At 43.9% G+C, this 15,363-nt stretch overlaps 1 protein-coding gene across 1 annotated transcript; it reads right to left on the minus strand.

The window, feature by feature from the left end:
* Window positions 1-1,033: 1,033 nt before the first annotated feature.
* Window positions 1,034-11,529, minus strand: cbarpa (CACN subunit beta associated regulatory protein a). The gene is made up of 10 exons (XM_023402929.2): window positions 11,348-11,529; window positions 8,216-8,287; window positions 5,512-5,657; window positions 5,244-5,305; window positions 4,964-5,126; window positions 4,697-4,877; window positions 4,456-4,596; window positions 3,729-3,927; window positions 3,399-3,594; window positions 1,034-3,315 (listed from the first exon to the last, which is right to left on the minus strand). The coding sequence occupies exons 2-10, from the start codon at window positions 8,261-8,263 to the stop codon at window positions 1,419-1,421; spliced, it is 3,033 nt and encodes a 1,010-aa protein (XP_023258697.1). The 5' UTR covers window positions 8,264-8,287; window positions 11,348-11,529; the 3' UTR covers window positions 1,034-1,418.
* Window positions 11,530-15,363: the final 3,834 nt, after the last annotated feature.

Here is a 15,363-nt window from a genome sequence, read left to right on the forward strand (position 1 = left end):
CATTGTGCTCAAGTGCATATTTACGCCATGCCTCGAAGTCTGTGGGATTCATTCAAATTGAAGTGGCCGTGTTCATTAGTCACCCAGTAAAGCTTATTATTGGAGCTCATTGATGCGTTTTTAATAGTTTTTAGACAACAAACGAGCTCTATGGCACAAAGTAATAAGCTATATTAGACTTCGGCTACATAGACAGCACTTCTTAGTTTGATCAATTCATTGTTGGTTTTGGTCTTTTTATAGGATTTGTTGACAGTGATAAAAATATCACCAGACGTATCTTTTATTTAGTAATACATAGTGAGTATATTCCATTCTACTGGCATTTGGGAACAGGCAAAATGCCACCGCTGTTCAGTTTCAACTTCCACTTTCACAGCCTCAACTCTCTGTCACCGAACCATCTGTGTAAAAGCCTGAGAGGCTTCTATGTCAGTCTTTTTAAGTATCATCTGTCAGTCTCCCCCACAGCAGAGTCCCAGCAGTGATACGACACTCCACCAGAGCCCACAGAAGCTCCTGGATACCATCTCCTTAATTATGATACGTAACAGGGACAGATGACTAATAACAAAGGTCCTATAAAAACAGATGAAATATGAGTATAAAAACTCTTGATGCACGTACTTTCAACCACTGCGTTAGCTGTAATTTCTGGATATCCCATCTGTTTTTACTTTTACTATATAATGTGCTATCTCCAGATCTACTGATATGTGTTAATGAGAGAGAAGGCTGCAAGCACATAGCCATAATGCAAATGATGATGATTTTTGTTTTTGTTTTTTTTACATTATCAGTGTTATTCTTCCTGTCACCAAATACAGACACAGCAGCTCTCACATACACATGTACCCTCATGGTGATTGAGACAAGAAGGACACTTGAGGAGGATATAGTTTAAAAATGAGAGGAATGGGTGACAGAAACTCCATCATTATCTTTCTTCCCATCAAAGTGCTTTTTGTTTTAAAGTTAAAACTGTACAGTATTCACATACACATTGTTTGGACATACAGTAGCATGCTGAAAATTCACAGTAAAGTCTGAAAATATTTAATTTTTCTAAAGATGGGTCTATATTTTCAATGCAATGTAATGAATGCATTTGATTTGAAGAATGGTTACCAATAAAAAGGGGCATCACATGTCACACTGGTGTCACAGTGGAAATTAAGGTCTTAATGGAAACACTGGAGGAGACTGGCCGTCAAGAAGGTGCTTCTGTCCTTTAGAATATGTTTGATGATGCATTTATTTTGAAGACTTGTCCAAATGGAAAGGACGCAGAGACTGACCCAGTATCTAACACATGATGACGTTTGAATTGCTGTAGACCATTTTGTTCCAGTCTGTGTTCTACACGCAGTGGATCTGAAACAAAGTTGATGATGACAAAAAATGGCATTGTTAACGGGTTATATGGGACTGAAGCCAGGTGAGTCTGTGTGAGACACGGTAAGCACATGCTCCGATCCTCCCTGGCCAAGCTCCTCAGCACTGCGCAGACCGCCGTAGAGCCTCTCCTCCACTGACACGACCAGCTTGTCCGACAGGCTGTCCTCTGCCTGCAGGGAAACCTCTGATAAGATAGCTTGACTACTGTTGTTATTCCTGTTGTCGACTCTTGGATCCATGTGGCTCGTTTTTGCAGTCACAGTGGTCAAAGACTGGCTAGTTGTGCTTTCTGTGTCCTTGTTTGGAGAGACTTGGCAGCCCTTTCCCCCTGACCCTGTACAACTACAGCTGCTCTTTTTTGCATCTGTGCCTTCACATGTTTTGTTGGCTGCACTTTCAATGTCGTCCCCGGCAGCTCCTTCACTTGACGGGTCTTTGTTCTCCGTGCTCTCTTTGGCCACCTCCTCGCCAGCTGCAACCTCACTCGCTTCTTCGTCGGCAGCACTCGCAATGCGTGAGAGTGTGCTGTGATATCGGGTGTCCAGAGGGTAACCGGCGCTGTCACCCCTTCTCAGTGGAGTGAACCTCTGCCTCTCTAAAGATGGGGAGTACCTACCCCCAGTACCTGACCCTGGATCGCTGTATTGCTTGTGTCTCTGCCACTGCTTCCGGAGGTGAACTCTAGAGCGGTGCCTGGAGCGCAGTGGAGAGTCCTGCTGGTCGAACCGGGGGTCGTGACGGAGGAACTCGTTGAAAAGAGCATCTGTTTTTTCATCGATGCTGTAGTCACGGCGGCGGAGGCGAGGTCTGTGAGGACTAGAGGGTTGTGGGATTGACTTCATGAGCGGAGACATTAGCTGCGGTTGTGAATCTGGAGGTTTCTGAGGATGAAGGGATTTCAGAAGTTGATGTGGTTCTTGAAGGGTAAGAGACTGGTTGCCAGTTTGAGATCTCTCCTTGACTTTCTCCTCTGTCCCTGTGTTGTCTGCCATCTCATCCTCCAGCTCCTCCTGAAACAGCTTGGCCTCGATGCTCTCGCACACTGAACCTTTTCTCCCTGAGCTGGTGAAGAACAACCTTCTCTCCGATGCCGTCTTCCCTCTTGGGGCTCCAGGAGTCCCAAAGAGCCGCATCTCCTCAGGGGCCCTGGATGGCGCTTCAATGGAGGCATAGCCACTGTCCATTTGAAGGAGCTTCCGATTACCTGCCTCATTCTCTCCTCCAGCACCACTTCCCACCTCACTGTCCCCACCTGACGCCCCTCTGATTCCTCCATCCGACACCTCTCCCTCCCCTTCTCCTTCAGGGTCATCATCCAGGTCTTGGGACAAGCAGCTGTCCAGGCCGGAGCGAGCTCCTGCGCCGCCTAAGGATGACACGCTGTCGGCATCACTGCGGATAGACTCCCTATCTGTGCTGCTCTGATCTGAGGAGGCATATTGCTCCAGAGAGGCTCGCAAGCTCCAGATGTCTCTGTACAGGGAGGGAGGGGCCTCCGAGCTCTCCTGGCGAATCATGAAGGAAAGAGACGAGCCTGAGTCAGCCCTTCGCCTGGCCTCAGCTCCCAACACCACATCTTCTCCATCATCTGCCTCTGCCTCATTCTTTTTCCTCACATCTGCTGTCATACCTTGTGTCTTTGTGTCTTTAGTTTTCCTTAACATGTCTTCAAACCTTTCCTGAATGGCAGCTTCTTGTTGTGCCCCAAACAAGTCATCATCTTCTGTTGATTCTGGCTCGACCCCCAGTGCTCCTGATCTTAAACCTGCACTGAATTTTATCTCTTTATCGAGTCCTGTTCCATTGGTTGTGGCCTCCTCTGGCCTCTGGGCACGATAGTCATCTGTTTGCAAACAGGGTTCCTCTCTCCTGGTGCTGCTGCCACCACCTCCCTCCACCATGGCCTCCAGTTCTAGCCTGCACAGATGCAGAACAGTCTGTTAATCAGTATTTCTGGTAAATGAATGTTGCAAGTCATGGGTTATAGGAGGGGATTATACCTGCTGAGGAAGACTGAAGATGTGGGTGTGGTCGCGGGGTGAGACAGAGACTCTGCAGAGAGGGACTGGAGGCCACTGGTCAGGATGGGAGTGTGGGGAAAAGATTCATCTTGGAGAGTTAAAGAGTCGTCATCAGTGTGATCGGTGGTTTCACTTGCTGCTCTCTGTCTCTGGAAGGGCCGTCTCTTTGGCGATCCTGGTAGTAAATCACATAAAAAGACAGCTGTCTACTAGATGTTCTTCACCTTGTCACATGCAGTTTTTTTTAATTCAGTTAGATATTACCCACAGATCAAATTGTACTCATCCATTTATGACATTTATCCAAACCTTTGGCATCCAGACTGGCAGCCCGGTGACTGCTGTCGAACTTCCACCTCCTGAAGTAAGGCCCTGCCCCCTCCAGACTGGCATGGCGCCGCAGTTTAGAGAAGAAATGTAGAACTGAAGTCTGGCCCGGAGCTTGAGTCAACTCTCCTCTCATCCCCCTTTCGCTCTCAGCCTCTCCCCTATCCCCGATAGCCTCCATCTGACAGGAGAGATGAAGGGAGAGAAGGATAGAGGGAGGTGATGAGACATTTAGGAGGGGTTGAGGCAGACAAGCTGAGATGAATCGTGACGGGCAGAGGCAAAGACCTCAGGGGACAACAGTTTGTCATATTGTCACTCAGCTGCAGTGATGACCGATGTCACAGTGCATCAGTAGCTTTGAGTCGGTGGTGGCTGCTTTTCACAGCTCTGTTTATGAGTGACATGTGTGGATCAGTCCACACTCAAGAACCGATCTGTGCAAATGTATTTTCCCAGCATGCCAACGTGCTGCTGTTTAGTAAGTTTACCATATTCACTATCTTAGTTTAGTTTAGTGCGTTAGAATGCTAACAATTGCTAATTAGCACTAAATAGATATTTAAGTCAAGACCGAAGTGGTCAACTAGCCAACCAACAGACTGACACTGGCTTCCATGGAGACGTGCCACTAGCTTGGTTAAATGTATTGACCTGTATTATTCCCTTTTTTAATTCTTGATACAAGGTGGGAAAAGGTGAAACTCACTGTCTGGGACCGTGTGTGCTGTGTTTTCATGGCGGATGAGGCCTGTCTGGGTCCCTGGTCCAGGACAATGGAGTGGTGCGGGTCTCCTGGCAGACCTCCACTGAGGCTCTGTCCCATCCAGTCAGGGACTCTCTCAGTGGGCTGCAGAGAGAAGTCAACACATGTTAGAGATGAGAAAACAAACCTGATTTTTGTTGTTTTTGTATGTTTAGATTAAAGTCATATTAAAAATTAATTGTACCTGGTAGATGGTAAGGGGCAGTTTCGGAGCTGCAGTCTCACTGATGTTGATTGTGCTGCTCTCTGCTGAGTCACACTCCATGATGGTGAGGATCTTAAGGTCACACGGGGCTGGCGGCAGGTGAAGGTGGGTCAACCGGGCCTTTTTCAGGTGGTGGAAGTCTCCTTCAGTCAGAGTGTACCTGAAGAGGAGGATAAATCATTAATCATCAAACAGCTTAACCAAATAAGCTGTAATAATTTGCCTTTAGCACAGATAAAACTGTACCTGCGTCCTTTGTTCTGAGTCGTCTTCTCCTGTTCGTAAAGTGCAGATTCATTGAAGGAGACTCTGCGCCCAGTAGACCCAGTGGAGACAAATCGTTCTGACTCTCCATCATGACAGCTTGAAGCTGAGAGAGCATCTGATTCATCCAGACGAATGGTGATCTCTGAGTGACAGAGAGAGCAAGGACAAACCGAAGGAGAGAAATAATGGAGTTAGTGACGACAGTGGACCAGAATACATATAAATCCTATATGAATTTAAAGAAATACACAGCTCTGACCTTGGGTGGGCTGAGAATCCTCAGCATAAGTGGTGTTTGTCTTCTCAGGGTCATCGCTGGCTCTGAAAGAGGGAAATTAGTTTTACCCTTTGTGCTCTTTCACAGAAACAAAAAATGCCCCGTCACATCACAGCTTTCAGTTTCATATTCATAAGAGCTTTAATCCACTGCTGTCATAATCCCGTTGACTCCTGTAATCCCCGTGTGTTTGCAGACGAACCAGGCCTGCCAGTCCCACGCAGCATGTCGCTCGGTAGGCAGCACCCACCTGGAGTAGCGGCGTCCACCCATGCAGCAGCGGTGACAGAAGAGGAGCAGCAGGGAGAGCAGGACCAGCGTCCCCCCGGCAAAAACACTCAGCAGCACCAACAGCAGCACATAGTTCTCCACCTGGCCCGTCGACACCGGCACATCCTGCCGGGGTGCAACCAGGAAGAGAGGTTAGGACCCCAGCAGTGCTACATTTGGTCAAGGACTGCGCTACTTGGGGGCAGCACAACAATATATGAACACAACACTGACATGTTATTTCTCACAATATAAATTAATTACCAACATATTAGCAAACAGACACAGAGCAACAGAGCTGGAGGTAGAGTAGAGAAAATGTAAATTTGACAAGTTGCCAGGTTTGAATGGGACAAATGAAGAGTTAATATTAACTTGTGTGCTTGTGTACTTTTGTTTGTTTTATCCCACCCTCAAAAAAGAGGAGGGAAAATAATCTGTATAATGATCCTAAAGCCCTTTCCCCACCTCACCAAGCCTTACAACCACAACATCCACCTAACTCCCCATGCATCATGAGACACAACATAAAAGTAGGAAGCATTTCCTCGCTGAGAAGAATAGAATTTAAAATTCACATATTGACAATAAATATCAACAGTGTCACGACAAATATTACAACCTGCTGCTCACAGTTCTCTGTTACTGTTTGAGTTGCACAACATCAATTTAATTTCCATCGCTTTCATTCAGAAGCCATAGCTGGAGCTCATAACTCACTCACTAATGGCACAATAAGGGGGAAGCGTACATATCTCTGTTGTCATGTTTTGTCGGGACAGTAATTGATTCTTTTCCCTTTGAGCTTCGTACCAATGAAGAATCTCTTTGTCGCATTACGCTGTCAGCTGAGCGCTGTAATATTTAATAAGGAGTGGAATTAATACTGAAAGACTCTCTTAAGTCCTTTCCTCCTCACAGTGATTCTTATCCACACACACATCATACATCCTGCCTTCTCACACACACACACACACACACACACACACACACACACACACACACACACACATAGAGACAACACAACTGCTGTCTTCTCTGCTCTCTCTGATTAATACTCTCAGTCTTGGCTGAGTGAGCCTGGGGATGCTAATCGAAACGTCAGCGAGACCCTTAATTCAATTTCCCAGCTCTTCTCAATGAGGGGGAAATGAGGCCTCCACAGGCTAAAAATGGAAATGGGAGGAGGAGGAGGAGGAGGAGGAGGAGGAGGAGGAGGAGGATGCAGATGCACATGAGCAATCCCCACACCAGACTTTCCTGGCTCTTCTTCCGATGTTAGCATCGAAAGATGGTGAGAATTATTGAGCTATTTTCTCTGTCACAAATGGAATATTAATTTATTGCAACATTTAGTGTTAATTTATGAAAATATGAACGATTGTCGTTATGCGCTGCTTCGGAGGAAAACCATGGAGTGGAGGAGCTCCTCAAGGAGCACAGACCAACCTGTAGATGATGTTGACCTTAGCGGGAGCAGCAGCTAAAGAACCCAAATGGATGTAAACACACTGAAACTAACGATTATCATCAATTAATCTGCCAATGTGTCAATAACATGTACATTGTATGGTTCTGAGTTTCTAACAATTCGGCTACCATCCATTCCAGCTGTAGCAGACATGCAGAGGAGATGGAGGGAGAAGAAATAGCAGAGAAAAAGGTGCATTAGAAAGCAGAGGGTGTGTGTGAGAAAGAGCAAAAACAGCTGGTTTTATGATGACTCTGCTTTCACTGTAAACGTACTTCCGTAAGACAAAGCATCGATCAGTCTGTTTCAACTTCAATCCCAGGCTCAATCTAACAGCAGCAAGTCGCTACACGGAGGAGAGAGTGCTGCCGAACACAGGGAGCTGTCATGTTCCTGCTTATAAAACCAGAGGAGGATGACGATTGTGTGTCATTCAACCTCAAACCTGCTTCAGGCCAGAACATGTGAAAGTGAGCACCACGTCACTTATAGAGTACATATTTACATTCATGAGATGCGGCAGTGTCCTACATTCAGTTGAAGCCTATGGGGAGATATAATATAATATGTTTAAATCTGTATGTATGTGTCTGTGTGAGACTAACAGCGCCATCACAGCATGATAGCAACACGCACACCTTGAAACACCCACAGTTGCACGCACGTGTGCGTCACACACAGAATTTGTCAGAGCATCTGTAGCTTAATGAAATCTGCTGTTTTTACAAGCTCAGCCAAACAGGAAGAAACAACGCAATCAATCAGCTGGAGCGGCGAAGCCTCTCTCCAGTCTTCGGGCCATGTTTCTAACACACTCAGTAGATTTGAACAACAGTCAATTCTCCCTGCGCACAGACAGCTTTAACTGTCAGATAATCACTGCTGCTGGCTCAGATATCCCATCCTGTCCTCCAGGGGCTGCATGGCACACAAAGCCAGCAGCACACGCAGTCCTGGTTTTGAGTCAGATCCTCTTTGGATACAGATCCTCCACTACTGGTCCACCTGGGATATAAAACCAGCTACTGGAACACTGTGGCGTTAACTCAGCTTGTCTTTCTATTTTACTTTATTTTTTTTGGACTTGACTCGTAAAAGCATCAGGGAAGAACTGTCGTTCACCAGACTACAGACACAAGCCAATGTGAAGGTGTGGACAGTATGTGCTGATGGTGTCGGGCAGAGTGGGAGGGGTGGAGGCAGCAGTACTCACAGTGGAGTTCTCCGTCAGACTTGTCAGAACAGGCAAATCATTGCTCATGGTCCAGGTCAGCGTGAGTGAACCCTGCAGAGGATGAAGAAAGTGAAGACAGTCAGACAGAGCTGCTCTTTTGAGAAGAAAAACACATGAGTGAGCTTCACCGTTACACATGATGTAATTTTCTTTCAGTACAATAAACAAACATGGGAAATGTAGTTTATTATCAGCCAAGAGCACAAAATGTGTATTAATCCACAACTGAAAATAGTCCCCAATAAATAAGCCGTTTACCCCAGTTTGAGTTTAAAAAGAAAAAACTACAGTGCCCAAAATTAAATAGATTTTTATTTTCTAAGGAATTATGTCCGGGCTGAAAAGCACAGAGAAAGAAATTGTAAAGTATTGACTGACAGACAAACAGATGGTTGGTATTGGTCTTTTCTTCTTTCATGGAGTTTGTTGACAATTACAAAAATATAGAAAACTACCAACTTTCTCCTTTAAATTCCTTGTGTGTGTATGGATATAATTCTATATAGGGTGATATTCACATGGATATCATGTGACATCCCTTAGTTACAAAATGAAGCAACATATTGTCCTCACATATGAAAAAACATAAAACATGTGGTGTCACCACAGCTCATACTGTACATGTGTGTTCACATTCCCCTTTACCAGAAGAAAACCACTAGTGTTCAAGGAATTCATGTTCTACAATTTCAGACAAATTACTCATGGATGTTCTTTTTATGGCTTATTCTGGCACCATCTCTAAATGTTACTATTTAAGCAAAATTAAGGATAATTGTAAATTTTCTGTTGCAATTTTGTCGTGTCCTATCCCAAGCAAAGATAACCCTGATTACATTGCAAGGGTTCTTTTTTCTCAGAGTTTAGAAAGCTACCTTGAAAGTCAGAGAAAACATCACACATCTGTTTTCACAGCCCAAACATAAGTGCACACAATGAGGAAACTGATCTGTATAAAACTGGTGTAATGTCCCTTTAACATACTGGCGTGATGTAAACCTAACTGCTGTCTGGGCTGAATGCTGTGCATTAAACTCCAATGAGATTTACTGTCTTCTCCACAAGATGGACTCTTACAGCGCAATAACCACGAATCCCTTTCATTAAAGCCTCGTCTGTGCTGTAGACTCGAGTCCAATCTGTGTAAAAGGACCATTTCTGTGTTACTGTGTGCATTTCAGACAGAGACAGTCATCAGTATTCAGAGATGGAGAAAAGCGGAAGAGCTGACAGTACATGGTTATTTACACAGAGTGCAGCTTGTGTAACATCAGTCCATGATTGCATTCCTTACACATGCTCCTAACGCTGCCACACATTCCCTCACCGTGTGAGAGTCATACATTATGTAATATCTCAACAGCTCAAGGTAACTATGATGAGGACAAAGCCCTGAATAGCGAAAATGATCTGACTATAGAATAGAGAACCACACACACACACACACACACACACTGCACATGTTAAATCCTTATTCTATTCAATTATCTTCAGTCATGCTTCACACATGATCAGTGTCAGCAGGTCATTTTGTCCTCATGGGTGTGTGTGTGTGTGTGTGTGTGTGTGTGTGTGTGTGTGTGTGTGTGTGTGTATATGTGTGTGTGTGTGTCTTTTCGCTTCTCTCTTATTCAGACCATGCATATCCAAACACAAGAGCAAACAGCAGATTAATTAACAAGTTTTACGGATGCCGCATAAAAAATACTGTGCTTGTAGAGAATCTGCTTCTTTTTTTTTTCTTCTTCCTCTTTTCTTTCTTTTTTTGTGATTTGCTCGTCTTTGTCAGGACAGATCTGCCACTCGGCACGTCTTCTATTTGCTGATTAAATAACAAACAGTTAAAATGGTTGTAAGCTGCCTCACATTAAAATGAAATAAAATTATACGTTACAAGGTATTCAAAAAATGTTTTTGCTGGAAGTCTTACATTTTCTTTTTCTTTCTCATCACAGCCTGAAAAAAACAGATTATTTGTGTTTGTTTCTTAAAATCTGGACAGACTATGAATCTCCACCTCGGCACATTATGTCAGTCAAACTAATTCACTGCTCATCTGCTGAACCTGCAGTGAATAATGCCAGTCAAAACTCAGCAACACTGGCTCCCTTTATGCATTTCATGTATATGTACTATAATAGGCTATGTTTAATATGTTACCCCATGGTGGGTCAGTCATGCCTATTGTTCAAATCCACATAGAACTTTATTTTACATTGACATCCTGATGTTTACAAAAAAAGATCTGCTAGTCTAGTTCTGGTAGAAATAATTTTCCATTTGATGAAGTGGTGCAGCCAACACAGAGTTTTGGGTTTAAATGTTTCACACATAATAAGCTACACAATATGTTGTCAGACAGCGTAGAATAAGATGATTCTTCACCCTACTTAAGGATAGAAAGAGAGATAAAAACAGGGAAGTGTATGTTAAGAGGTTAAGTCATCATAATGCTGATTTTGAGAACAAGAGCTTCATAAATTGCCTTTCAGAATAGTTTATTTTGTTTGTTATATTGTTATAACTACTTAAAAAGTATTGTATATGTAGCCCTGCAGGCTATGTATTTATTACATAATTAGAAGTCATTTATTCATGCCATTCATTTATAGTAAGTTATTTTTTTGTCTCTTTTTGAACAGATTTTAAGTTGTACACTACATTATTATCAATATAGGTTCTTCCTCATGGTTTTCACTGGAAATCGGTATCTAATCCTAAGAGTATAATTAACAGTGGTGACCTTAGAGTTTCACCACCATTTGATTTGTGAGTAAATATTGAGGGTAAGAACCTGAAAACACTGACCCCGACTGGTAGAGAAAATATAAATCCAAAGCGTGTGTGTGTGTGTGTGTGTGTGTGTGTGTGCGTGTGCGCGTGTGTGCGTGTGTGCGCGCGCTCTCTCTTTAGTTTCCAGGGTCTGATGACATGTTACATCCTCGCACCATCATCTCCATCTCCCACTCTCACCACATACACCACGCAGACGGACAGATGGACATCCAACTAGTTCATTCCATCGTTGTATTGATGCTAACGGGGTTTATGAAGGTATAAACCCTGACGTGTGACTGGATGTTGATGTGCTCCAGATGTGCTGTATCTTACGGTCAATGCAGACGGTGTTGGAGCAGCTTCCCTCCGCGCTGTGCAGACTGACTACTGGGACCCGCTGCAGCCGGCGGCGCTCAGCAGCAGCAGCCTCAGCATCAGCAGCAGAAGCATCATCTTCTCCTCTCCTCCGAAAACCCGCGGATCAGGGCTGTCCCACATCTCTGCGTCGTCTGCTCTCAGCCTGCGGGGAATAAATCACCATAAAGTCACGCAAGAGCCTGAGCATTCATGTGCCGGGCACGCTGGCTCCGCCGTGGCCCCTGCGCATCAAACATGTCTCACTAAATTAGATGCTGCGATTTTTTTTACATTTTTTTTGTTTTAGAGCCGGCTGTGTCACCTATCCCCACATCTTACATAATGAAATAGTACCACATTACACCGTGAGCACGCCTGTAGGTCCAAGAACTGGTCCTGGTGTGAGCTGGACAGAGGTCGGACTCACCCGGCTGTAGACTCCGTTGGTAGCGGTGCACAGGCAGCCTGCCCCGTCTGCATACTTTAATCCGAGCTTCAAATAAAGACTGTAGTTATGAATGAAACCACACGCGATTAGACACACCCACCGCCCGCTCCCGACGCACCACGTGACCACCACTGACGATGATGACGATGATGATGGTGGTGATGTGAAATGGAGGAGAAACCCCGTCCTCATTCACAGCGGTGGCTCATGAATGGCAGCTGCAGACAGGGCGATTGATTGGTTGTCAGGTTATTATTAGAATCGAAGTGAACAGATCAAATTTGTATTTGAATATTTTTTCATTTCTACAGTGTTTCAGCCTTCGAGTCTTTCCTCGGTGCCAGGGAAGATGCACGAAGACAGATGGATGCAGTTGACGTTTTTGTAATCTCTCGTCTCACCACCCGGTGGAGGCGTTGCTCTGTAGTTTTCAGTCTGAAACACTCAAAATGGAAGTTATTCTTGGAAAAGGTTTTTTCAGTCCAGACCTTCAGGGGCCCACGACAAGACCCGCAGAGGACCCTCCAGCTGAATAAAGTAAAGTTTAACTTCTCTATAATTCAGTTCGACGTCTTTTCTATCAAGAGGGACATTCAGAGAGCACAAACCTTCATCACGGCCAATGTCAAACAACATACACCAGACTTCAGAGAAAACAAAATCTAATTCATAGTGAATGATCTAGAGAATCTTCCCTGACTCATAAACATTTCTCAGAAAGAACTAAAACTTTCAAGTCACTCAAACACTGTTGTGGCCCATGTTGGTGTGTAAGCCCGGTACTAGGACTGCACAACTAATTGAAATATAGACCTAATCAGAATCTCAATATGGCCACGTGCAGTATTCAACTAGCAGGAGCTGTAATTTTTTTGATAAAGGTAACATATGTCACAACATTGTTGTGCATTGTGAGCATCATAAGTGTTATCAGAGAGACACAGATAATCTAAGCTCACTGATGTTCTGTTTTTGTCTCAAGTTGACTAAATGTCAAATTGTTGATTAAATGCAGATATATTCTGCTAATGACGTTCAATATGGCCGACGTGGCCCACCTTTGTAGGAGTGTTAGTCCAGAGTTTAAGTCTTTGGCCACACACTCTAATCTGAAATGCTTCTTGCAGTCATACCCTCTGCAGTGTGCACTCCCCTGTGATGTAGAAAGTGAAGGCTTTGCACAAATAGAAAATGCCTCAGCAGCGAAGTGGCAGGAGGTCTAATCTGTGCCTGTATGATAACAGAAAGCGGGAGGATGGTGACTCTGAAGCAGCAAACTTAGTTAGACATCTGAAGAACCTGTTTCATGTTAGAGCACAAAAAAACTTCCCTCCAAAAAAACTTCAGCAAACTGGCTCAAAGAACAGCTGGTTGAGTGACAGAAATAACAGCACACAGGAGCAGTGATTTGCTTCAGTTCAGAGCCAAACCAAAATGACCTACATGTGTTTACTCCAGCATTATAAAGTCTGCTGGAGGACGGAGGTGTCACTGTTTCAGGAATGTGAGCGTGTCCCATATGCCATGTGTAAACTTTCATGTCTTCACAGGTAATGTACCAGGACATTTTTAGACGTCCAGTCCCTTTCCCACTTTCTGAGAGTTGTCCTCAAACATCTGAGACATAAACACAGCATATGGCTGTCAAGGACTTGGGACTTGTTTATACAGTTTAGAGGGGAAAAATGTGACCACTCCGGGCACAGACTTTACAGCTTTCTGCTTTTTACGTGCAAATGTATACGTTTAATTATACGAATATATTTATTATGTATGATTATTTTAGGTGTAATACATAAAGGCAAAGCTCCTATAACCCTGCAACATCAAAGATGTTCAACCTCTTTTTGCATGTCAGGTGTCAAAGTGTTAAAACACAGTAAAACAGTAGTACAAGTAGAGAAAAATAATAAAGTCAGTCAACTCACTCACTACTGGTGAAACTACTGGTCATACGAAACTCATTCATAAAATCCTAACTCACCTGAAAACATTCAGTGACATGGTGAAAGGGTTTCTACTGCAGTAACTCTGTGTCTATGTGGGGAATTGTAAGTTGCCCTTTTGTAAACCTTCCTTCTGTACAAACCACTTTCTCTGTTCAGAGGATCGGTATGTGGAGTAACTTACCCACTGATCCTGACTGAGATCACTCTAAACTCAAGCTGAAACAACTTTTAAATATGGATCAGTAATGAAGACATGAAAGGTCTGATCTGGTGCTCGTCATTGAGTTTTATGGTACACTGCTTTTTCTGCTTTCTTTGTGTGTATCTTTCTGTATGTGCAAAGGCCCAACTGATGAGCGTTAGGCCATTATACAGTGGTATGTGGCACTGGTCCATGCTGCATACTTGTCCGGATAAAAATAAACATTTAAATAATTAAATAATATTTTGGGGCTTGCTGTTCTTTACAGCGGATGGATAAAACAGACGGATGAGTTAAAGATAATGATTAGAAATGCATTAGATTCAGTGATTAATTCAGATTTTCATCCCAATTAAGGAGATAAACTGATGCATTTAAGATCATTCAAGAGCCATAAATACTTTCCTCCATCTGTTTGTCTGTATTTATAGACAACCCGACAGCCATTTGATGTTTTCTCAGTCTATCAGTGGGATTCTTGTTGAAATATTTAGGACAGATTCCTCATTTCAAATGTTTTTATCTCTAAAATTCCTGTTACTCCAAGGTGTAACATACCAGGGGATTGAAACATCTGGGAAATGATGCCAGGAGAGGCCGTGTAGGGGTGGGAGGAATGTGGAGGAGAGTATGAACGCAGTGTGTATATATGTGTGTGTCTGTGTGTGTGTGTGTGTGTGTAAGTGTGTGTGTGTGTTGCTGGATGGTTGACGTCAGAGCTGCGTCTGTGCATGATCTGGAGAGCAGGACATCCTGTGGAATTGTTCTCGGCAAGGCCTGAAGAATGTAAAGCAGCAACCTCTCCCTTCTCGCCAGTCTCAGTGAAACGTCGGAGTGACACGCTGCCATGGAAATGTTAGGGATGGGGGTGGGAGGGCGGACTCAGGGAGGGAAGGATTGCCATCAAAATCTCACTGGGACATAGAGTTCCTCCAGACACTTAAAAGGAGAAAAGACCAGGAAAGGATCAGTGTGGGATTCCTTTTGAATTCTAATGAGGCCAAGATTTTAAATGTCATTTTCTGTGTCTACATGTGACAGTATCCTCAGGGTTGTCTTTCATGTTTGTAGATCATATAATTATGAAGCATATCAAAATAAACAGAGATGAATATACTGTAGTGAAACATGGGAAACACAGAACAAACACAAACACAAAAAATAGGTGTTTTAAATAAATGTTTTTCTCACATGCTGCACAGGCTGATTGTTTTCAGGCAGAAGAGACACAATGAGGTAAACACTGCATGTCTGCATTTAGGAGAGTGTGGAGAGGAGTGAGTGTGGGGGTGAGGTGAAGAAGAGAGGAAGGTGATATGGGAGTGGAGTGACGCAGGCTGGATAAAGCGGGGGTGTTGTGGGTGCAGCTATTTTTAGCTGGCGTGAGGATACA

This window comes from Seriola lalandi, unplaced genomic scaffold (genome assembly GCF_002814215.2).
Source record: "Seriola lalandi dorsalis isolate HSWRI2012SDOR001 ecotype SW California unplaced genomic scaffold, Sedor1 jcf7180002054043, whole genome shotgun sequence".
Lineage (NCBI taxonomy): Eukaryota > Metazoa > Chordata > Actinopteri > Carangiformes > Carangidae > Seriola > Seriola lalandi.